The 25,122-nt window shown below is 45.5% G+C and overlaps 1 protein-coding gene across 1 annotated transcript in view; it reads left to right on the forward strand.

Moving 5' to 3' along the window:
- Positions 1–24,592, forward strand: part of LOC136648312 (desmocollin-1-like) — a 49,252-nt gene extending 24,660 nt beyond the window's left edge. Inside the window, exons 9-18 of the mRNA XM_066624425.1 lie at positions 4,846–5,021; positions 10,293–10,427; positions 10,874–11,059; positions 12,907–13,166; positions 13,363–13,499; positions 16,557–16,760; positions 17,105–17,377; positions 19,472–19,605; positions 23,075–23,353; positions 24,392–24,592. Of these exons, the coding sequence (XP_066480522.1) occupies positions 4,846–5,021; positions 10,293–10,427; positions 10,874–11,059; positions 12,907–13,166; positions 13,363–13,499; positions 16,557–16,760; positions 17,105–17,377; positions 19,472–19,605; positions 23,075–23,353; positions 24,392–24,592 (1,985 nt within the window). The remainder of the gene's footprint in view (positions 1–4,845; positions 5,022–10,292; positions 10,428–10,873; positions 11,060–12,906; positions 13,167–13,362; positions 13,500–16,556; positions 16,761–17,104; positions 17,378–19,471; positions 19,606–23,074; positions 23,354–24,391) is intronic.
- The last annotated feature ends 530 nt before the right edge of the window (positions 24,593–25,122 follow it).

Raw genomic sequence — 25,122 nt, forward strand, 5'->3', positions numbered from 1 at the left:
GTTGAAAGGGAAGGTAAAAAGAGTCCAAACTCTCCAGAGTGCATGGAAGCTGCTTAAAACAACAGTAATAGAGGCTCAGCGGAAGTGTATACCGCAAAGGAAGAAGGGCTCAACTCCTGGAAGGAGTCCAGGAGGGTTCCTGCTTGGCTAATGAGCCAAGTTAGCCAAGGAGGGCCATAAAGGGCAAGGAAGTCTTGCCCTAATGAGGAGAATAAAAAAGGAACATAAACTGTGGCAAAAGAAATGTAAGAAGGTGATATGGGAGGCCAAGAGAGACTATGAGGAATGCATGGCCAGCAACATTAAGGGGAATAATAAAAGCTTCTTCAAATATGTTAGAAGCAGGAAACCCGCCAGAGAAGCGGTTGGCCCTCTGGATGGTGAGGGAGGGAAAGGGGAGATAAAAGGAGACTTAGAGATGGCAGAGAAACTAAATGAGTTCTTTGCATCTGTCTTCACGGCAGAAGACCTTGGGCAGATACCGCTGCCCGAATGGCCCCTCCTGACCAAGGAATTAAGTCAGATAGAGATTAAAAGGGAAGATGTTTCAGACCTCATTGATAAATTAAAGATCAATAAGTCACCAGGCCCTGATGGCATCCACCCAAGAATTATTAAGGAAATGAAAAATGAAGTTGCTGATCTCTTGACTAAAATATGCAACTTGTCCTTCAAAACGGACACGGTGCCAGAGGAATTGAGGATAGCAAATGTTACACCAATTTTTAAAAAGGGAAGGAGGGGGAACCCGGGAAACTATAGGCCGGTCAGCCTAACATCTATGCCGGGTCAGATGGTGGAATGCCTCATCAAAGATAGAATTTCAAAACGCATAGACGAACAGGCCTTGCTAAGGGAGAATCAGCATGGCTTCTTTCAGGGTAAGTCTTGCCTCACAAACCTTTTAGAATTCTTTGAAAAGGTCAACAGGCATGTGGATGTGGGAGAACCCGTGGACGTTATATATCTGGACTTTCAGAAGGCGTTCGACAACGGTCCCTCACCAAAGGCTACTGAAAAAACTTCACAGTCAGGGAATTAGTGGGCAGATCCTCTCCTGGATTGAGACCTGGTTGAAGACCAGGAAGCAGAGAGTGGGTGTCAACGGGCAATTTTCACAGTGGAGAGAGGTGAAAAGCGGTGTGCCCCAAGGATCTTTCCTGGGACTGGTGCTCTTCAACCTCTTCATAAATGACCTGGAGACAGGGTTGAGCAGTGAGGTGGCTAAGTTTGCAGACGACACCAAACTTCTGGTAAAGACCAGAAGTGATTGCAAGGAGCTCCAGAAGGATCTCTCCAAACTGGCAGAATGGGCAGAAAAATGGCAGATGCGTTTCAATGTAAGTAAGTGTAAAGTCACGCACATTGGGGCAAAAAAGACTTCACATTTAGGCTAATGGGTTCTGAGCTATCTGTGACAGATCAGGAGAGAGATCTTGGGGTGGTGGTGGACAGGTTGATGAAAGTGTCAACCCAATGTGCGGCCAGTCAACCCAGTGTGTGGAGACAGTGAAGAAGGCCAGTTCTATACTTGGGATCATAAGAAAAGGTATTGAGAATAAAACAGCTAATATTATAAAGCCGTTGTACAAATCGATAGTAAGGCCACACCTTGAGTATTGTGTCCAGTTCTGGTCGCCACACCTCAAAAGGACAAAGTGGAAATGGAAAAGGTGCAAAAGAGAGCAACTAAGATGATTACTGGGCTGGGGCACCTTCCTTATGAGGAAAGGCTATGGCGTTTGGGCCTCTTCAGCCTAGAAAAGAGATGTCTGAGGGGGGACATGATTGAGACATACAAAATTATGCATGGGAAGGACAGAGTGGATAGAGAGATGCTCTTTACACTCTCACATAACACCAGAACCAGGGGATATCCACTAAAATTGAGTGTTGGGAGAGTTAGGACAAACAAAAGAAAATATTTCTTTACTCAGCGTGTGGTTGGTCTGTGGAACTCCTTGCCGCAGGATGTGGTGACGGCATCTGGCCTGGATGCCTTTAAAAGGGGATTGGACAAGTTTCTGGAGGAAAAATCCATTATGGATTTTCATACAAGCCATGATGTGTATGTGCAACCTCCTGATTTTAGAAATGGGCTGTGTCAGAATGCCAGATGCAAGGGAGGCACCAGGATGCAGGTCTCTTGTTATCTGGTGTGCTCCCTGGGGCATTTGGTGGGCCACTGTGAGATACAGGAAGCTGGACTAGATGGGCCTATGGCCTGATCCAGTGGGGCTGTTCTTATGTTCTTATGCTGTTGCCATTCTCTTGCACTTGGCATTCAGAGATACGCTACCCCTAAAACCCAGAAGTTGCCTATAGTCATCATGACTTGTAACCTGTGATGTATCTTTCCTCCAAAAGTCTAATTCCCTTTTAAAGTCATCTTGGCCATGCACAATCACAACACCCTGTGGCAAGGAGTTCCACAGATTAATTATGCTCCGGGTAAAGAAATATTTCCATTTTTCTGTTCTAACTTTCTGCCAGTCAGTTTTAGTGGATGACCCCGCTTCTTGTGTTGTGTGAGAGGGAAAAGAACTATCCATCCTATGCATAAGTTTATATCTCTCAGTATGTCTCAAAATATCAACACATGACCCTTGATATAAAGTCTACATTATTTACTTCTATGGAACATGATAAAAACTACTAATATTTTAATCGATTTAAGCAATCTGGTTTGTTTGAAATCTCTGTGAGTTCTGCAGCTACATTCCAGATTTATGTAATTCAGTTAAAGCTCATAATTTTACTTACATAATGTTAATATGACAAGGTGCCAACAGGTGAACTGCACCCCCCCCCCCCCGAAGCTGAAAGACCTTTGAGGTTGACTTTGCAATCTGAGCTGGAAGGGTCACCAGCCAACCTTCCTGAGCCAGCCAGCAACTCGAGATTGGTACTGGCTTCCCTTCAGACTCCTGCTTACCTTAGGGTGCACACCAACAATCCCTGCTTCTACTCTCTGCTCCGCTCTACACCTGCCACATGAGGGGGGGGCACTGGCCTGGAACTTAACCTCTCCCCACTCCACAAGGCCCTAACAGGCCCTGCTATAAGTCAACAAACAAGTTTAATTGACATGGCCAGATAGGCAATAACTGTCTAACCAGCCTCAATCACCATCCTCCTCACATCTCTGTCAATCTTTCTGCTAGTTCTATCTAACTTGCTATATCCAACTATCCCTTATCAAACCCTACACTGTAGCAGATCAAACCAGAGGATACTGACTTGGGTCCCAATAGTCTGTTTGTTGGTCCAATCTTCCAACACAAGTTATTCTTGCAAACTGTACTAGTAAAACCTGGGGAGAAGGGTGCTGGATGATGATACCCTACCAATGACAGCATCTGGTTCCACAGCATATCCTTCTTGGCCATCCAACTGACAAGGCCACTTCTCCAAATGCAAGCTTGATGTCAGTGCTGTTTAAGCTTGCTCCCTGGAGTGGGCAATCAGATGCCAACTATCTGACTAGATGCCATTCTAGTTGACCTTGGCAGGAGTAACAATCTGAAGCCAAGTTCCACCTTCTGCCTCTTCCAGTTCAGTAGAGAATCTTGTGCTGCCCTCATGCATATAAGTACATAGTAAGGCAACCAGGCAATGCTGGAATAAATGAGGAATACCTGTTGTATAATGTCCAAATACATAACTAGGGCAGTTGCCTTGTTATTTATCTATTCATTTATTTATTAGATTTATATACTGTTTTCTAAAAACCCAAAGCAGTGTACAATAGACACATAAAGATAAAAACATTAAAATAAATGGTTAAACCCATAAAAATGCATTAAAACAATTTAAAAGCTACCAATAAAAGAGCAGATTAAAATATCAGCAGCATAAAAGTGTACAAGGGGTCCCTAATGAGTGCCTCCTTCCCCAAAGGCCAGACCAAATAGGTGGGTCTTCAAACTCTGCCAGAAACCATATACTGTAGAGGCTGCCCTCAGATGTTCTGATAGCTGATTCCAGAGGTGTGGTGCCACAACTGAGAAGACCCTGTACCTCACTGCCATCCCTCTTGCTTCAGATGGTGGAGGTACCCTAAGAAGGTCCTCTCTAATTACCTTAGGAGTCATGCAGAAATATATGGGGAAGGCAGTCCTTGAGGTATTCCAGTCCTATGCCATATAGGGCTTTAAAGGTCATCACCAACACCTTGAATTGGGCTTGGAAAGGAATGGGCAGCCAGTGTAGCTGCCAGAGCAATGTCATATCAGATTCCACATACCAAGTCCCAGTGACCAACTGAGCTGCTGCATTCTGCAGCAACTGCAACTTCCGAACCATTTTCAGGGCTAGCCCCAGGGGTAGAGTGCATTACAGTAGTCTAACCAAGATGTCACTAGGGCACGGACCACTGTCCATGTAAGACCAACCCCATATAAATTCATCGCACAGTGATTCTCCACACAGTGTCTAACACTGAATCAAGCTCAGGTGGGGCAAGCTGAGCAAACAGTTCTCAGAGTAATGTGCTCTTCCAACCAGGCACCTAATAGGGGTACCAGGATTCTCCTGCCTTACCATGATGGCAAGGCAAGGGCAAGGCAAGGGAGGGAAAGAACACTCCCACCCCTATGATGGTAGCAAAGGGTTGTGTAGAACTTAGGAAATGTCCACAGCAGTTGCTAAGTTCATAGTAAATCATTTCCATTTTGTTTGTAATGTTCATATTTTAGTAACTTTGTTTTAAATAATTGCATAAATTTTTTCCCCCCAGTGTTTCTGGGCAAATGTGCATAGGCTAGATCTCAAAAAATAAGTGGACTAATATACTGTAGTTCAATATATATATATAAAAGCAAACTTCATTATTCTTATATGTAGGTACCATAATCGGACAAATGACTGCAACAGACAGAGATGAAATTGGAACATTGCATACGAAGCTGAAGTACAGAATTGTGAGCCAGGATCCTCCACCTTTTAGAGGCACCATTATGTTTAGTATAAATTCAGACACAGGTTCTATTGTACTGGTATCCCCGCTCCTGGATAGAGAGGTAATTTATTTATTTATTTTACTGAAAATCTAATTGTAATCATAGTAACTATTGCTGTCATACTCATCAGTATGATGAAATGGAGGCAGGAGCAGGCCTGTGAATCTGTGGGGAGGGGGGGGAGAGGACTGTCATCTGAAGCATTAAGAATTCATTAATCAAACTAAGCTGCTGGCTATTTTAATTTTGCCTTTGCATACCGTTCCTTATCCATTTTGAGCTATGGATCTTCCTTAGGACCATTTCTGTTTGCATCGGCTCATTCAGTCAAGAGGTGTAACCACATTTGTAGATTGGCACTGCATTGACTGTATACATCAGGTACAGCAATTGTGAATCTCTGGGCCACTGCTGGTGAGCGAGGTGGGAAGAAGCAGGCAGTCTCTGCCTTTTGCTCAGCCTGTAAGAACAGCCGATTAGGATGCTGCTAGGGGAGACAAGCCATGTCTGAAGAGAGATGGTGCCCACAAGGATCTTGTCTCTGGGTCAGGCTGGAGTTTTGGTATGTGGATGTGCTCTTGAGCAGTGCTACTCCATGAGTCTGCTATTGTGGACCTGCATTTTTTCCCCCCAGTGTGCTGCCATCTGCTAGTATATAATAATAATAATAATAAACTTTATTTTTATCCCGCCCTTCTCCCCAAAGGGACCCAGGGCAGCTTACAACATATTAAAACATAATTTAACAGATAAAAAACATTAAAAACACATTAAGAGAGACCATAAAAACAGTAATCAGATAAAAGTCAGAATAAAAAGAGCATAAAACAGCGGTTCAAGGAGGAATCACGCCTGTAAAAAACTACAAGATGTATAAAAGATGTTAAAAAGGCCATAGAGTCAGAAGGCTCGTGTAAACAACAAGGTCTTCAGGCCTCGCCGAAAGGTCTTGAGGGAGGGAGCCATTCTCAAGTCAAGGGGAAGGGAGTTCCATAACATTGGTGCCACTACTGAGAAGGCCCTATTTCTTGCCGCCGCCCCACGTACCTCTTTAGGCGGCGGCACATGTAAAAAGGCCTTCTCTGATGACCTGAGAGGACGAGCCGGATTGTACGGGAGTAGGCGATCTCTAAGATAGCCTGGCCCAGAGCAGTATAGGGCTTTAAAGGTCAAGACCACCACCTTGAATTGGGCCTGGAAATGAATGGGCAGCCAATGCAGCCCCCGGAGAAGCGGGCTGACAGAGTCAAACTGCCTAGCTCCAGTGACCACACGGGCCGCCGCATTCTGCACTAATTGCAGTTTCCGAACCATCTTCAGGGGCAGCCCCACATAAAGCGCGTTACAATAATCTAACCTCGATGTCACCGTAGCATGGATCACCGTGGCCAGGTCTGCACGATCCAAGTACGGCCACAGCTGGCGCACCAGCCGAAGCTGCGCGAACGCCCCCCTAGCCACAGCCACCACCTGGGAATCCAGGAGCAGCTGCGAGTCCAGGTGGACCCCAAGCTGCAGACCTGCTCCTTCAGAGGGAGTGCAACCCCATTCAGAGCAAGCCGATAATCCAGCACCTGCATCGAGGATTTCCGAACCAGGAGAGCCTCTGTCTTATCCGGATTTAATTTCAGCTTGTTAGCCCCCATCCAGATCCTCACTGCTTCCGGACAGCGCTCCAGGCCCTCAGCCGCCACCCTGGAGTCTGGAGGAAAGGAGAGAGAGCTGGGTGTCATCAGCATATTGATGACACCCCACTCCAAACCCCCGGATGACCTCTCCCAGCGGTTTCATGTAGATATTAAATAGCATGGGGGACAGAATTGAACCCTGTGGCACCCCGCACTTCAAGGGCCAGGGTGTCGAACAGGCATCCCCCAGCACCACCATCTGGGACCAACCCTCCAAGTAGGAGTGGAACCACTGCAGAACGGTGCCTCCAACTCCCAACTCGGCCAATCGGCCCAGAAGGATACCATGGTCGATGGTATCGAAAGCCGCCGAGAGGTCCAGCAGGACCAACAGGGACGCACTCCCCCTGTCCAGTCCCCGGCATAGGTCATCCACCAAGGCGACCAAAGCAGTTTCCGTCCCAAAGCCCGGCCTGAAACCAGATTGAAAAGGGTCCAGATAATCCGCTTCATCCAAGACCCTCTGGAGTTGGGCCGCCACCACCCGCTCGATTACCTTGCCCAGAAACGGGATGTTGGAGACTGGCCGGTAGTTATTTAGCACAGTAGAATCCAGGGAGGTCTTCTTCAGGAGGGGGTGAACCACTGCCCGCTTCAAAGCGAGCGGCAATGTCCCCTCCACCAAGGAAGAGTTGACCACCCTCCCCGTCCACTCAGCCAGTCCACCCCGGGCCACTCTTATCAGCCAAGCCGGGCAAGGATCAAACAGGCAGGCAGACGGCCTCACACTCCAAAGGAGTCTGTCCACATCCTCAGGCTGCACAAGCTGAAAAGAATCCCACAACACTGGACAGGCAGTTGCCAAGGGGACATCGTCAAACATTGTCAATGTGTCATCCAAGTCGTGACGAATACGATCGATTTTTATCTGTGAAATGTTATGCAAACACGTCACAGCGGCTGCCCGTGTATTCCTCCTGATCTACTGGAGGGGCCTGATGGAGGAGGCTCCACACCACACGGAACAGCTCTGCCGGACGGCTATCAGCAGACGCAATGGTAGCAGAGAAGAATGACCTCTTCGCTGCTACCACCGCCACGGAGTAGGCTCTGTAATGAGCTCTACTCCGTGTCCGATCGGATTCATCCCGAGTTTTCTGCCACCGTCGCTCTAGACGCCTGCCCTGCCGCTTCATCATTCGCAGCTCCTCAGTGAACCAAGGAGCCGCTCCGAGTCTGCGACGTGGCAGAGGTCGCTCCGGAGCAATCTCATCCACAGCCCTGGACATTTCCCCATTCCAGAGGTTGACCAGGGCCTCAGATGAGGCGCCAGTCTTGGCAGTGGGAAAATCCCCCAGGGCCCTCAGGAAACCTTCAGGATCCATTAGCCTCCGGGGGCAGACCATAGAAAACGGTCCCCCGCCTCTGCGGAGGAAGTCGCAACAAGCCTAAACCCTACCAGGAAGTGATCTGTCCATGACAACGGAATGATCTTGATCTCCTCTACCTCCAGATCATTGCCCCCATGCCCAGCTGTAAACACCAGGTCCAGCACGTGTCCTGCTGTATGTGTTGGGGCCCAGATTTTCTGGGACAGGCCCATGGTTGTCATGGCAGCCATGAAATCCTGAGGTGCACCTGCCACAGGGGCCTCGGCATGAATATTGAAGTCCCCCAGCACTAACAGGCGGGGGGCCTTCAATGCCACCCCCGAGATCACCCCAGTCAGCTCAGGCAGGGAGACTGTTGGGCAGCAGGGCGGGCGGTACACCAGCAGAATACCAATCCTGTCCGGCCCTCTCAACACAACATGCAAGCACTCGAACCCAGGAGAGTGCTGGACAGGGCACCTGGTAAGGGAGATGGACTCACGATAGACCATTGCAACTCCCCCTCCCCGTCCCTGCAATCTTGGCTGCTGCAACACCTGGAAACCTGGCGGACACAGTTCAGAGAGACTAACGCCTCCCTCCCCGTCCAACCAGGTCTCTGTAATGCATACCAGGTCGGCTTTCTCATCCAGGATCACATCCCGGATGATACAGGTCTTGTTATTCACCGACCTGGCACTCAAAAGCAGCAGCTTCAGATCCAGGGGCTCACTGCCAGGACCACCAAGTATCCGAGAATTGGGGGAAGGACCAGAAGGGGAGATGATCTGCCTACGATGAACTCTCCTTCTCCTGTAACGGCCTGTCAGAACCCCACCACCATATCTCCCCTGGCCCGTCACACTCTTTATATAGTGTTGGTTCATGGCATTCATACTCACCTGGTCTTTCCTGCCTTACTCTTCTGGCTTCTCAGAGTCTCTTGTGAGGCTTGGCATGCATCCAATTAGAGTAGCAAGCCTTGGGAGACTGTGAGAAGCCAAAAGAAGGAAGTGCCAGAGACGTCACAGACCGGTAGCCAATAGCTCGTGGATTGGCAACCAGTCCACAGACCGCACTTTGAGAAGCACTGCTTTAGTGGGCTCAGTGCACTATTTCTTTTATAAATAAATTATGGCTGTTGCTGTAGCTTCAGGTATACACTAGGTGCAATTCAGGTATGGGTAGTGACATTGCCCAGACAGGAATAAAAAGTTTGATAAAGAAATCATGACAGTTGGTAGAGGAAAGGTTCTTTTCTAGCTAGTTGCACAGAACAGATAAATTTACGGTGGTTATTAAAAGGCTTTATGAGGGATATGGGTTTGGGGGAACGACTGAAAGGAAATGAAACATTTATGTGCTGAAACCAAACTGTATTGCGTATTGCCATCAGGTAGCAATTGATTGAAAAATCTGGTGGTGTTCTTGTTTTATGTCAGTCTTTGCCCTGAGCCTTTAGCTACTCATGAGTCTATATCATCTGTTCCCAAACTGGTGGGTTGCGACTCCCTAACTTGGGAAGCAATGGCTTATGCCCCTTCAAAGGGTGTGGAGGGACAGAAGGTAGCTACGCAATCCCCAGGGTTGTGCCGCTGCTGGGACAGAAGGGGGGAGGCCTTATCTTCTAGAAGGTCCAACTGGCTTCTGGAGGTGCGGGGAACTCCTCAGAGCCCTCTACAGGGCTCCACAAGCCTCTGATTCACTAAAAACTGCAATTGGAAACCACTTCCTGTTTTCAATTGCAAAACTGGAAGTGGTTTCTGATCCTCTGTTTTTAGTAAATTGGAGGCTTGGGGAGCCCTGTAGAGGGCTCTGGGGAGCTCCCCGCATGCCCTGGAACCTGACTGGACCTACTGGAAGGTAAGACCTCCCCCTCGTCTGTCCCAGCAATGGCACAATCCTGGGGACTGTGTTGCTGCTGCAGTCCCACCCTTGCAAGGACTCAAGTGGTTCCCTCTTCCCATGGAAGACTTTGGGAACCACTGACCTATACCAATTTATCATTGCTTGTTCTCGTATACAGAATACAAAAAGTATGAATGAACTCTTCCATCACATGTGAGCTATAAGTCAAATGTTTTGAGAAAATCTGCCAATGTGTATGCAAATTTTCGCATAAATATATTTGCTGATTCAATGGCATGGACTGTGTATCCTGTCTTGAGAAGTTAGTCCTTAAAAGTGTTTGCTTAGCTAGGAACTCTAAGCAAATAATAATTTCACAAATGTAGCAGAACCAAAAGAATCCAATAGTCTCTTGTTTGTTTCTCTTTTAAGGTGAATGAATAACCTTAAAACCTCAGTGTACTAGTTGTGATGTTCTTTTTCAGGTTATAACTACATATATAGTACTAGTAGAAGCAAGAGATATGGGAGGTCAGGCTTTTGGTTTGTGCAATACAGGAACAGCTGTAATTCAAATTGAAGATACAAATGACCATGCGCCAAGGTGTGAACATAGCACGGTATGTATGTCAGCTTGTATAACATTTTTTCTCCTTTTCTAATTTCTTTATATATTCTGGTTTCTGTTGTGTTGTCCCATTATCATGAATTTTCGAATGATGTGATCAAAACTACAGCTGATAACTGGTTACATTGGCCCTAGTAAAGAGATGTTGCCTCGCTGGGCTCTTTGCCCTTCACTCTATCATTTTTAAAGCTTCTGGACATTTTAGAATGCTAGCCTTCAAGTGTGCTAGCAACTGAGATATTAACCTTATGAGTTAACCATTTCTTCCTTAACTAGTAAACTTTTCAGGACACTGTAAATCTGTAAATCACAATGGATTTAAAACAAGGGCAGTATGACAGCTGAGCATACAGGTGCAGTGTTGCATGTGATTCTAGCAGCTCTTGAAATATACAGTGTAGACGACAGCCTAATAACTAAAAAACTTGTTTGTTTCAGTATGAAGTATATGTGTCGGAAAACACAGTAGGTGCAAAAGTAGTGGACATTACTATCCTAGACAACGATGCACCTGGAACACCAGCCTGGCAGGCTACCGTCAACATTATAAAGGGAAATGAAGATGGTGCTTTCAAAATTGATATAGATCAAAATTCAAATATCGGCACTCTATGTATTGAAAAGGTAACTTCTGAGGTTCATTGTGGAATGGTTTGCTAGACTGCGAGCTAGGAAATCAGATTATTGGAAAATGTGATGGATAGGAATGAGATTACAGTGGATTCCCTTTCTAGGAAATGTAAGCATTTCCGTCCATCCGTCCCCCATCTGTGAGCTCCAGTCCGTCCACATAAGCTTAATGTGCAAATGTCAGAGGAGGTGGCAGGCAGGCTAAGGAAGTGTCTCTACTATCAAGGGTTTACTCTTGCCAATTTACAATTGGCAAGGGTTGGCAAGGGTTTACAATTGCCAATAATAGTGGTCAAACTGATTCCACTATTGAAGGTGCTGAAGTGTGGTATATATGTCCCTTCTGGAAGTTGCAGGGGAAAATCCCCTGTAGCAGAAGTAAGTATGCATGGCCAGATCTGAATTTGTCTGGAGGGTATCTAGATGCATTAAACTTAGAAAAGGAAGGTAGACTGCAGTTTTTTTTTTAACCTCCCCATACCTAATACAATTAACATGAGTGTTCAGTGGGTGATAATCTCAAGGTTAGTTTAATGCCAGGGGAAGTGCATGACCTGCTGCATGTTTCCCTTGAGTTTAGACTCTGACCCTTACCATTGCTTGTGGGTAGAGTTTGTTTGAGCATATTCATCTGACCTTCAGGAATTCAGTGGGAGAGCGCCTATCATGTATTTTCTCTGAGCTCAAGCCCCCCCCCCCCCAAAAAAAAAAACACGTCAGGAGCCCAGGATGGTTGAACACTCCTCTCTGTTGCTTCTGCTGGGAGAAGGCTGTCAACAGGGCCTTTTTGTGAGATATCATGGTCCATTCAGTAAAACCTTGTTGTGTTGGGCAGCCCAATCCAACCTTACTCCAATTGTGCAGATTCAGCCATGCTAGTGGGGCATGCATTGCATCCTGCAGGGGAGTTTTGGGTACCTGGGGCCTGCTTGAAGGGAACATGGTTGCCTGCCCTGGAGCAATTGCCCCAATGGATCTACTTAGATCTGTGCCAGCTACTTTGCTGGTGCATGTCTGAGGGGACCTGGGAAAGTGGAATGAGGCCTGGTACAGGGGAAGGATATTGGCGGTGCTGCTGCTGATACCACCATCTTCCCGGCCTCAACCCACTCCCCTCCCTTCTTCTGTCTCTCTGGCCTGTTCTTCCCTCTCCCTTCCTTGTTCCTCCACATCCCACCCCCATGTCGGCTTATTGGCATCACGGCTTTTGTTTTGGCCGTTGTCACACAGGTGTGGCCATTCACCACTTGTGGCGGCTTGGCTGTGCTTGGCTATGGTGGTTCATCTTTTTCAACACCCTTAAAGTGTACTGCTTCACTGCAGCACACATTCCAGCAACCCAATAGAACTGGGTCATAGGTAGGGAGAAAAAAATGATGAAGATTTGTGGCAGTTTTTCAGGCTCTTTTTACTTCTAGTAAAAATGGTAGCAACAGAAGTTCTGGTGCTATTTGTGCTGGGTCTGTTTTCTGGTGTTGAAGACAGCAATCCTTTTTTTCACTGAGTTTACCTAACCTGAGCTAGAAAGGATGTGAAGACCGAAATACATTTTGTAAGGCAAGTGTGAAAGGCACAAGACAAGAGGTCCCCCTCCGACCTGACCAAAAAACCCTCTGTTTTTGTGGCAGCATCTCTCTGGGAGAGAAGGCAAACCTTGGAAAGAAAGAGAGGGAGGGGACATTTCATAAATACAGTGTTCTGGGTGGGGAATCAGAGTTTTAAAACTCTGTCACTTTGGCCATACTTCATTGTTAGTTTTGCAATATTCAGAGCAAAAACAGTAATGAATTTAGATCTGGTTGTAGCAAATCCGGTATTTAACAACCAAATTTATTTTCCAGGGACTAGACTATGAAAAGAACAGGGAGAGAAGGCTGGAAATTGTTGTCAATAACGAAGCACCTTATGTTCTCGGTCCAAATTCAAGAGCCATTTCTACAAGTACTTGCTACGTTATCGTCAAAGTCCGGGATGTGGATGAAGGGCCTATCTTTAACCCTCCTGTGTATATAATAAATGTGAAGGAATGTTTGCCAGCTGGAACAGTGGTTGGCCGGTATCTTGCAAGTGACCCAGAGTCTGGAAACAGCATGGGCATACGGTATTGCAATTTATTGCCTGTTTATATTACTATTATTGCTTAATCCTAAGCAATTTCTACCCAACATTGCATATACGAAACAGGGATGAAATGTGTGCACTTGTGGGCTGGGCAGAAATGGGTTAACTACAATCTAATCCACAAATACATGGATTTGGTGTATTTGTTTTTAACAGTTCTATTTATTCTCAAATAGCTATGGAATACTAAATGACCCATGCAACTGGATTACCATCGATAACGAAGGTGAGATCCGAACCACTGCGGTCTTAGACAGAGATGCACCAAACATGATTAATCAGTGCAACGTTACAGTCATTGCAACAGACCAAAGTGAGTATCAGGTGCTATAACTAACGTACTGAGCAAACCTAAACATGTTTACTGAGACGTGCCATTATGTTCAATAGGATTTAATTCCCATTTAAAGTGTCTTAAGATTGCAGCCTTATTTGTAATTTCATGTACAACTATGTTGGCTGAAATTATTTTCCTTTGAAATTGGCCCCTCAGTGAGTTAAACAGGGCAATAGCAGATTGTTTTGTTCTTGCACACATGGCAGTTGGACCTGATTTTCAAATATTGAAATGGTATCCTTCTGGGCCGATTGGCCGAGCTGGGAGTTGGAGGCACTGTTTTGCGGTGGTTCCGCTCCTACTTGGAAGGTCGGTCCCAGATGGTGGTGCTGGGAGATGCCTGTTCGACACCCTGGCCACTGAGGTGCGGGGTGCCACAGGGTTCAATTCTGTCCCCCATGCTATTTAATATCTACATGAAACCGCTGGGTGAGGTCATCCGGGGGTTTGGAGTGGGGTGTCATCAATACGCTGATGACACCCAGCTTTATCTCTCCTTTCCTCCAGACTCCAGGGTGGCGGTTGAGGGCCTGGAGCGCTGTCTGGAAGCAGTGAGGATCTGGATGGGGGCTAACAAGCTGAAATTAAATCCTGATAAGACAGAGGCTCTCCTGGTTCGGAAATCCTCGATGCAGGTGCTGGATTATCGGCTTGCTCTGAATGGGGTTGCACTCCCTCTGAAGGAGCAGGTCCGCAGCTTGGGGGTCCACCTGGACTCGCAGCTGCTCCTGGATTCCCAGGTGGTGGCTGTGGCTAGGGGGGCCTTTGCTCAGCTTCGGCTGGTGCGCCAGCTGCGGCCGTACTTGGATCGTGCAGACCTGGCCATGGTGATCCATGCTACGGTGACATCGAGGTTAGATTATTGTAACGCGCTTTATGTGGGGCTGCCCCTGAAGACGGTTCGGAAACTGCAATTAGTGCAGAATGCGGCGGCTCGTGTGGTCACTGGAGCTAGGCGGTTTGACTCTGTCAGCCCACTTCTCCGGGGGCTGCATTGGCTGCCCATTCGTTTCCGGGCCCAATTCAAGGTGGTGGTTTTGACCTTTAAAGCCCTATACTGCTCTGGGCCAGGTTATCTTAGAGATCGCCTACTTCCGCACAATCCAGCTCGTCCTCTCAGGTCATCAGAGAAGGCCTTTTTACAAGTGCCGCCGCCCAAGGAGGTTTGTGGGGCGGCGGCAAGAAATAGGGCCTTCTCAGTAGTGGCACCAACGTTATGGAACTCCCTTCCCCTTGACTTGAGAATGGCTCCTTCTCTTGAGACCTTTCGGCGAGGCCTGAAGACCTTGTTGTTTAACCAAGCCTTCTGACTTTATGGCCTTTTTAACATCTTTTATACATCTTTTAGTTGCTTTTTTACAGGCCCGATTCCTCTAAGAACTGCTGTTTTATGCTCTTTTATTCTGACTTTTATCTGTTTTTATGGGTTCTGCTAATGCGTTTTTTAATATGTTTTTATCTGTTGTGAAATTATGTTTTAATCTGTTTTATATGTTGTTAGCCGCCCTGGGTCCCTTTGGGGAGAAGGGCGGGATAAAAATAAAGTTTTATTATTATTATTATTATATTGACCATCTCTGAAGCATTTTTGACCCACTTGCCAGCTGAGAAGTCTCCTGGAGCAGTTTACATATGTGAGGAAAATATCATCATTGAAATAGCACATCAGTGAAAGCATAAAAAATAGGGATGTGTGTTTGGTTCTGAAAGAATTACATTACAAAATGAATCATCCAAGATCTGCTTTGGAGAGTGCCCTAAATGAAGCAATGTCCCTTTGAAGCACTCTAAACTGAAGCAGAGTTTACCAAAGGAGCTTTGGGTGGCTGGCTGCTTTGCTTGTCTTTTAGCTCCCTTCTTGTTGTGGGACTCAGTCCTATGGGTCTGCTGTACCACCAGAACCTGCATTCTGGTGGCATAAAAAGTGACCTGTCATCCTGTGCAGACAGCCTATTGCTGCAAGCAGCATGCAGTCATGGCTGTGCAAAGAAACCCTGGCACCAGTAAGTTGGGGTGTGGGGCTGGGCAAGCAGAATGGATGGGGAGGGGGGAGGAATAGGGCAACAGCAGTGGCAGCGCTGCTGATATCCTATCCCCCTTCTCAGCCTTCAACCTTCCTGCCACTCAGATTTGCACCAGCAAAATTGCAGGCGCAGGTCCAAGTAGACCCATTGTAACACTGGAGGCTCACCCCCAGAAAAATGTTCCCTTACCTGGAGGAGACCCCTGAGACTGCTCCCCCCTCCCAGGATGCAGCATGTGGTCCAGTGACACAGCTGCATTGGCAGGGTGGGGATGCTGTCAACCTCTATCTGCCTACCTGCTGCCACTGCCTGGATTGGAAAAGGAAGAGGGGCACAAAGGGGAAGAGGAAAGGTGGAGGGGAAGAGAATGCTGAACTGGAACATTAGAGGAGCAAAGGCTAGCATGTCATTGAGAAAGGGGGAGCAGCAATACCTGCCATACTGTGAATACCATTAGTTGGAAAGTGCAGACTGAATCCTAAACAAATGACCTCGCTACAAATCATATACAGCTTCTGTTCCTGAACCCATTCCATATTTCAAGTTTGAGTTTTTGGGCAATTTCACAGATGCTTATCATAGTGACATTCCCTCAGGCCATGGGGGTTAAAAACATAAGATCTGGATCAGGTCAAAGGCCCTCTGGATCAGGTCAAAGGCCCATCTATTCTAGCTTCCTGTATCTCACAGTGGCCCACCAAATGTTCAGGCAGCACATAAGACAACAAGACACAACCTGCATCCTGGTACCCTCCCCTGCATCTGGCAGTTTGCCTCAGATTGCCTCTAAACCAGGAAATTGCACATACCTACTATGACTTATAACCCGTGATGAACCTTTCCTCCAGAATGAACTTTTCCTCCAGAAAAAGTTGTGTTTATAATTCAGAAGCACAAGGCTTTTCAGTGATGGCTGAATAGCATGGGTAAGATGAAGGCAACCTGTTCTTAAAACTTGTGAATGGCATGGAATGGTGAGTCAGCCACTAAAATTGTTTGTGTTTCCTAGGTGGTAAAACAGGCACTGGAGTAGTGGTGGTGAATCTAGAAGATGAGAATGATAATTTCCCTGTCATTGTTAAACGAGAGTTCATAATGTGCAACGACAGACAACCAATTTGTCTTACGGCTGTGGATGCTGATCTACCTCATAATGGAGCTCCTTTCAAGTTTGAAAGTTTGAACCCACGATGGAGTATGGTACCAAATGATGGTGTGTACCATCTTCCTAGAGTAGTACCTCTGCAATAATAATTAAAACAATGATTTTGAAATAATAATATTAATACTTAACATTTGCATAGCGCTTTCTGAATGTGCAAAATGCATGCAATCTCCTAATTATACAACAGCCTTGTAAGGCAAGTAAGTATTATCCTCATATTGTAGCTGGAAAGTTGAGACTGAGTGGCTTGCCTAAGATTTCCTAGTGAGTCCATGGCAGAGGTACAGTTCAAACCAGGGAAGTCCTGATTCACAATTCTGGTGCTCAGCCAGTGGTGCACAATAATAATCATTATTATACTCACCGCTGGGTTTGTATTGTTTCTTTTGCAGAAACATCAGCGTACCTGACGCCAGAGTACAACATACCTTATGGTGTCTACGACATTCCTGTTAGAGTAATAGACAGGTTAGGCCATGAGGGAATCACTGAAGTAAGAGTTGTGGTGTGCGACTGTACAACCCCCAGTGATTGCCGTTACAGGGACATCTCTACAGGCTACCCAGGCTACCCAGGCTACCCAAGACAACCAGGTCAAACACCTAGTGTTAGCCTTGGCATTTGGGCCATCCTTGCAATGGTTTTGGGATCATTATTACTGTTGTGTAAGTATATTTATGCCTTTTTATGTGAAAATCAACACGTGCTATTAATGCCTACCCCCTGCTGTGGTCTGTTTAAGACATATCTCGGTTCCCATTTTAAAATGCGTACATGTCCCCAGTCCAGCTAGGAACATGCTCCTCATGGAAGAATGTTTTTGTATGTATCCCTAGCTGGATCCCTAGTTGGAATCCCTAGCTGAATGTATCCCTAGCTGGAAGTGGAGCCACGCATGCAACTAGATGCCGAATGTATGGCTCTCCTTTCCAATCTATAAGCTTAGATCCCTTATTTAAAAGCTGACATTCCAACAATTGGCTGCTTGGGAAGGGCAATAGAAGAATGACAGTCCAAGTCTGTGCATGTCTACACTGAGGTAAGCCCCACTGAGTTCAATGGGATTTACTCCCACATAAGTGTGTATAGGATTGCAGCCTGGATTGGCATCCGTATGGTGAATTGCCCGTCTTCTTGCTATATCGTGAAGCAAAATAGCACAACACAGAGTGTTTTCCTGCTCAGTGTGTGTCAGTGATGTTCCAACAGTGGGTGCATGAAAATTGGCAGCGTGATGGCCTTATATAGTTTGTTGCTAAATAGCCAGGGACTGGGAAACCCAACATGAAGATGCTAATCCCCATGATAACACTAATGTCAACTGCTTAGATTTAGGATCTGTAAGGATGTGGTATCAGTCAATTACAGGCGTGCCCCTTACCTGTCAGGGTTCCATTCTGGAAGCCACCACAGTTAAGTGAAACCACAGATACAGGTAAATACCTCCCCTTGATCCTCCAGAGCGAAGGGGAGCAGAGCTTCTCTCCTCTCCGGCAGGTATTCTGAGCCCAGCAGAGGCTGAGGACATACATGACATTTTCTGTAGATGGAAGTGATGTTTTTAATGCCTTTAAGGCAGTAGTTCTCAAACTTTTGGGGAGCTTTACTCCCAAAGTAAGTCGTTGCAGGGTAGGGGCTAGGGCAGCGACATGATCTCCAGGATTCCCAGTTCCTGTTTGCCAATGTAGAGAGGAGATGGCTTGTGCTTGCTATTTCTGAAGATTCCAAGCTTTGGGGAGCTCTGCAGAGGACTACGTGAGGCTCACTGCACCTCCTGCTGCTTGCCCTAACACACAGTAAGTAAAAGCACCCCCCTCAGCGACGAGATCCTGGGGATCGTGTCGCTGCCTCACCCCTTCCTCTACCCCTTAAAGGGACAGGGGAAGCGTTACACAAACTGTTGGGTTGCAGTCCACCAGTTTGAGAAACACTGCCTTAAGGCATTAGACATTATATGCCTTATAAGCCATATAAGCCCCTTAGGGGCTTCCACAAGTCTCCTAATGCCTTATAAGGCATTAAAAAACATCACTTCTGATTTCACAGAGAAACTGGAAGTTGTGCTTTTTTCACCTTAAGGCTCAGTCTGAGCCCAGCAGAGGCTCTGCTGAGCTCAAAGGATTATCCAGAGGCAAGGGGAGCAGAGCTCCCCTTGCCTCAGAGGGGGTGCACGGGGGGCCCCTGTGGAACTGATCCACAGATAAGCGAATCTGCAGATACAGGCTCCCTCTGTACAACAGAGATACCGTGCCATTATAGCCACTTACAGAGCCACTAGTGGAATAATGAATTGGTTCTGTCTAAATTATTGAAAATGAGTACAGTTGGACCTTGGTAACCATGGAGGATCAATTTGCTGAACACCTGTGGATACAATACCCATGGATAATGAAATCTGCAGGTCACCCCTTCCTATATCTCCTGGACATGACCAGCAGAATCTTCTGATCATGTCCAGGTGGTTTTCTGAGGCCTGGAGAGGCCTTGAGCAGGCTCCCTGGACAGGATTTCAACCCAGGTGATCTTTCCTCATGGATTTCAGTGGCACCTAGTTTGTCCATACTGCTTAGAGTCAAGTCCCACTGAAGTCAAAGGAACTTCTAATTAGTATTAGAGTGCCAAGCATGAATAATTAGATGCACTGAATCTCAGTATCCAAAAATCAGTGTGCATGGTGCTCTGTGGAGTATATGAGGACAGGTTAACTGAAATCTAAAATTTTGACATAAGAGGAGGCAACAGACATCTTTCTTCTGCAGTAATCCTGATAACACTTTGTGGCTGCTGTGGAGCCGGGGCTGCAGTTGGAGGTGCAGGGAAGCAAGTGTGTGATGATTTAGCCGGTCAGAGTCTCATCACATCAAACACTGAAGGACTTGGAGCAACTGCAATAGTAAGTTATTTCTTATTATCTCAAATACATCTAAAAATACCAGGTGCTGCACATGACTTTTTAAAAAAAAGAGTTACTTGTTCTACTCATATGCTGCTCTTACATGAAGCTCTGGTCTACGGTTTGGAAACTTTGGTCTATTTAGCTCAGTGATGTATGCGCTGGTGGGCGACAGCTCTGTGGAGCTACAGGTAGGAGCCCTTACTAGCCACAAGAACATAAGCATCCCGCTGGATCAGGACAGAGGCCCATCTGGTCCAGCTTCCTGTATCCCACAGTGGCCCACCAGATGCACCAGGAGCACACAACACAAGATAACTGCATCCTGTTGCCACTCCCTTGCATCTGGTATTCTGAGGCAGCCTACTTCTAAAACCAGGAAGTTGCATATCCTAATCATGGTTTGTAGCTGTGATGGACTTTTCTTCCAGAAATCTGTCCAATTCTCTTTTAAAAGCTTCTAGGCTGGACACCATCACTACATTCCGTGGCAAGGGGTTCCGCAGATTAATTACACGCTGGGTAAAGAAATATTTTCTTCTGTCTCTTCTAACTCTCCCAACACTCAATTTTAGTGGATTCTCCCTGGTTTTGGCATTGTGTGAGAGGGAAAAGAAACTCATTCTATCCACCCCATGCATAATTTTATATATTTCAATCAAGCCATAGCCAGAGATGTCAGGAACTGAACTTGGGACCTTCTGCATGCAACGCAGGTGCACCACCACTATGTTATGGTTGTTTATGTGTGAGGACATGAAGAGCGATATATAAAAGGGAAAGAGATGTAGTTGTACTGTTAAAAAAATGAACAAACATAGAAACTGCTAATAAGTCTCATGATAGTCTAGCATCCTGACTTAGTTAATCTTCTGAATTTAAAAAAATATGAATGTATTACTAATTATTGGGTTAAAGTGGAATGCAGATATTTATAAGACTTTACAGTGTACCAGGTAGTTTCTTGTAGCAGACACAGAATATGTCTAACACCATTAAACACTGTTAACAGTCAGCTGCTTCAGATGTGAAAATAACACTGAAAATATTTGTATTTGGCATGAAAAATACTGCTTTTGTTTTCTCAGTAACTCTTTCGTATTTCAGTAAAAGGATTAGAACAGATTCAAGACAGGAAAGAGAGAACAGCAGCCCAATCCCAGCTAGGGCTGCACTGCTGTTACCAAAAAGGCTGCTTTGTTTAGGGGAATTAGTATATTAGCCTTTTGGAAACTCTTAGGATTACAGGCTGGATAGCAAGACAGTGTAAAGCAAAGAACTCCCTTGTTTAGCTTAAAGAGGAGACTGGGAGAAAGGTAACTTTCAATCAAAGGATTATATTTTTATTGCAAAAACACACAAAGGTAAACATAATACACATGGAGAATTGATAAGTATAGATTTCTAGTACTTGTGTAGTGTACCTAGCTTATTGTAGCTGCATGTGCTATGTATTTAGGTGCATTCGAAAAGGAATCAGAAACGGATATGTTGTAGGGAAGCATTTTAGGGGTTCCTTAATCTGCTAAGCCCAGTTTGCTAACTAAAGATGGGGGAGAAGGGAGGAATAGATAGGGAAGAAGGGAAAGAGTTTTAAACGTAAGATATATTTACCTGTCCGGGGAGCAGTTGGGGGAAGAGTCCCGTGTAGGACTACTCCCGCAGGAGGGCAGTCAGAGAGAGAGAGCATGTGCTCGGAGCCTTCTCTTAAGGGGTTGTGTCTGACCTGGAAGATGATCTAGAATGACCGGAAGTATCCCAGAGCTGTGCACATGCTCAGTGTACACACAATGGTACACGTGGAGTATGTGATGAACCTGAAGGAAGTCAGCTTACCAGCCAGGCTGACCTTCTGGGGGGAGGGAGGCAATCTGCATAAGGTGCTTAAGAGTACAACAAAAGAACAATAGACCTTTTCCTCCGGAGGTGCAGGCTTGTTTTGCATAATCAGGACACACAGTGATTAGGTTATACATTGATCTGCAAGGAAGTGGGGGTTGTGTAATTCATGTGTTTGTAGCTTGGCCATGGCCCTTAGAAACATATGCTGGGGGAGGAGTGGCCTGCTTGCTTGGTCTGTATGATCCAAAATAACATAACCAGATATAAAAATCACAACTTGGAAGGGAAAAGGGGATTTTCACGTAACACTGCCCTTTGTGAAGTAGAACATAGTTCTGCAGTTGTAACTATGAGTTACAGTTGAGTCAGCCACCATAAATGATGGTAATTCTGGAGTACTGCTGCCACTGCTGGCTACCTCCAACAGTGAAGGTGGATGGGGAAACCTGGTGTAAAGATATATGACCAGGATAAGGGAGAGGGAAGAATAGTAAGTGCTTTTTTAGGTTTGAGGCCCTTTCCATGTGTTGTGATTTGGAAGGTGATTGATACCAGCTGAAACCTTAGTTGAGTCATGGATGGAGATAAGCTTTCAGGAGAAAAGGAGGGGTATTGACAGAATGGTCTGTGAATTTGTTCTTCTGTTTACCCTTTGGATTTTCCTCCTATTCTCTGGACTTTTGGAGTTATAAGAGTTGCAGATGTGGCTGATTTTGACCTGGGACTCTGCAGGATCCTGGCAAGAGGGAGCTAGTTTTTAGAAATTCCTTTTACTGGTATTATGCTTGTTTCAATGTTTATTGGAAACCTTTTTTTTTTATTGTAGAATTATTTAGAGAATAAATTTTTTAAAAAATTGACTTTGCGTGGAGTATATTGCTGGAATTCTCTGGGCTATGCTCAACATATTGGTAGCCTAGAATATACTAGTCATAAAGACCCTTGAGTGTGGCTACTGTTACTGCAGGGGGAGTGGAACAGTACAGAGGAGAAATGGGCAAGTTTCTGGATAGGGAGAGGGTGGGCAGGACAAGGAATGGAAGAGGGAGGGGATGGATCTTGGCATTTTTGGAGTGCGGCAGGTCCTAACTCCGTTCCCTATCCGCTTCCCTCTCCCAACTGATGCAGTTTGGTTGGTGGTAAACCAGAGGGGATGGTGCTTCCCCTCAACTCGTCACCCAGAATGGCTACTTCAGTCAGCCTCATGACTAGGCCACCCCTGGCAGTAGGCAATGTACCCCAGACGTGAATGAAAAAATAGCTGCAGTACTACTACGTAAATAGAGATGGAACAGAAGTTGAGGCTTTTTGTACTTCTTTTTATCTCAGTACCATAGAAACTGTCTGCTCAGGGCACAAGAGGGAGAAAGTAAATGGGAGCCATTGCTTGGAACTGAAGAAAATCAGGGATGTTTGAATGGAGTGGCTTCCATGGTTAGGTCTGAGTAGGACAAGCTAGACTTCTGGTAGGCTGACAGCCCAGGGGGGAATCTGGCAACATAAATTGCATTCTTGTTTCCATGATTCTCAAAACATCCAAAGCAGCTCGAAGACTTCATCTAATCAAACCGCATCTCCACAAGCACCCTGATATTAATCTTTCTTTTGTGGCTACTTTTTTTTAAAGGATACAAATATACTTCCTGTGAAAACAGGAACTGTGCTTACTTGTGAACAAGGAGCTGACATGAGTGCTGTTGGAGTAAAAGGTGGAAACCAGGAATGCTTTGAAATGGTTGATAATGGAGGTCACCAGGTACAGGAATCGTTTCAGACATTAGAATCGACCAAAGGAGGGGGACAACAGGTGTGGGTACCTGGGAGAGGATACAGACAGTCCATGATGGATATTTACAGATATTCCTATTCGGACTGGCAGAACTTCACACGCCCTTACCTAATTGAGGTAAGTATGCTGAAATGTATTTGTTTTCTTTGTTGAGAGTTTGTTAGAACATTGCTAGAGTTCTCTTTTTTGTTAATATTATCTACAAAAATAGGTGATGTATTGTTAGAAATGCATAGTTTGATCTTTTGTGTAAATTTTTAAAAATTGAAAACTGGATCAGTGAAATATACAGTCATGCCTCACGTTTAAGCTAGTTTAATAAAACGAATAGTATGGTATAGACCACATTATTGCTTTTCAATCTGTGTTGACTCTCTCAGGTATTTTCTGCATCCAGTTCAAACCCTGTATGGGTTGGACCCTTACAAGCTTGCTCATCCATTATGTTCATTGGCAGTGGTCTAGCTGTGTGGCCCGCTACCATCTGAGATGCAGTTGGTGGGAATGTGGGCCTTTTCAGTGATGGCATGCAGGCCACTAGAACCTCTCCCTTCCAGGGATCCCTGTCTGGCCCCCACCTTGCAAGGTTCGGGATGATTAGTTTAAAATTCCTTTATTTCATTTATTCAGAATACAGGTGAGGCCTTGGTATCTGCAAGGGATCTGTTTCGGACGCCCGTGGATACCGAAAACCATGGATACTGAAATCTTTGGTTTTCAACTCTTTAAAGTCTCTGAAGGCAGCTGGAGGGCAACCGGAGCTGCCCACTGGAAACCGGAAGAAGAGTTTTTTTTTTTACCCTTTTGACCATTCTAAAGTTTGCAGAGGCCACAAGTGGACACATGTGGACTTCAGAAAGCCTTCCAGCAACTACTGGAGCACAGCTCCGGTCGCGTTTGGAGTGTTCAGGTAGAGCCAAGTCTGGCTCAACGCTGGTCCAGGGGACCCACGTTGAACTAGATCTGTGGATATAAAATCCACAGATAAACAGGCTCTATAGTTTTCTTCCTTCCTAGTCCTCGTATTCTGTTGCTGGTTTGCTTTTGCTGCTGTGAGTGTGTTTTATTGTGTTGTGTACTACTTTGAAGATCAGTCTGATGGGAAAGCAACCTAAAACATAAAATGTAAATAATTTTTTTATCTGTACATTGCAGCAGGTGCATCTGTGTGGACTAGATGAAGAGAACAAGTATTCTGAAGACTATGTCCATTCCTATAACTATGAAGGAAGAGGATCACCAGCTGGCTCTGTAGGTTGCTGCTGCAGTGATCAGGAAGACGAAGAGGAGCTTGACTTTTTAGAGCGGCTGGACCCCAAGTTTAGGACATTAGCAGAAACCTGTATAAAGAGATAAGTGTGCTGACAACAAAGCAGGAATCCATCGACTCTTTCTACAGGGTAGCTGTTTGAAAACTTGAATACAGCAGAATTTTCTGTTTGGTTTTTTTTTTTTTTTTTTTGCTTTCAAGCAGGAGTGGTTAACCAAAATGCATTTTAATGTTAAGTCTGTCAGTATCAACATTTCTATATCTAAAGTTCTGGGTGCACTGCTGTGGAATTTAACCTACCATCTTAGATTTATATTGAAAAGTTTATTTTTTAAAACAAATGTAAAGTTAAACTGCTTTCTCAATAGCAAGCAATGTTCTATTTTCTCTGTATCCTCCTTTACAGGAAGTTAAACCTGTATTTATCATTTTAAGCGTTCAGCTTCAAAGCTGCTGGTTTTGGGGATCTAGGTACTAGTATGTGTTTGGTATCATTTGCCTGAATCTTCCCTTTAATTTTATAGAAATAAATGCTCAAACACAAGCGATGTGTGCTAAAATAGTTGATAGTGCTAATTTCTTACACTTACGTTTTTATATTCTAAGTAATTGAAAT

This window comes from Tiliqua scincoides, chromosome 4, assembly GCF_035046505.1.
Source record: "Tiliqua scincoides isolate rTilSci1 chromosome 4, rTilSci1.hap2, whole genome shotgun sequence".
Taxonomy (NCBI): Eukaryota; Metazoa; Chordata; class Lepidosauria; order Squamata; family Scincidae; genus Tiliqua; species Tiliqua scincoides.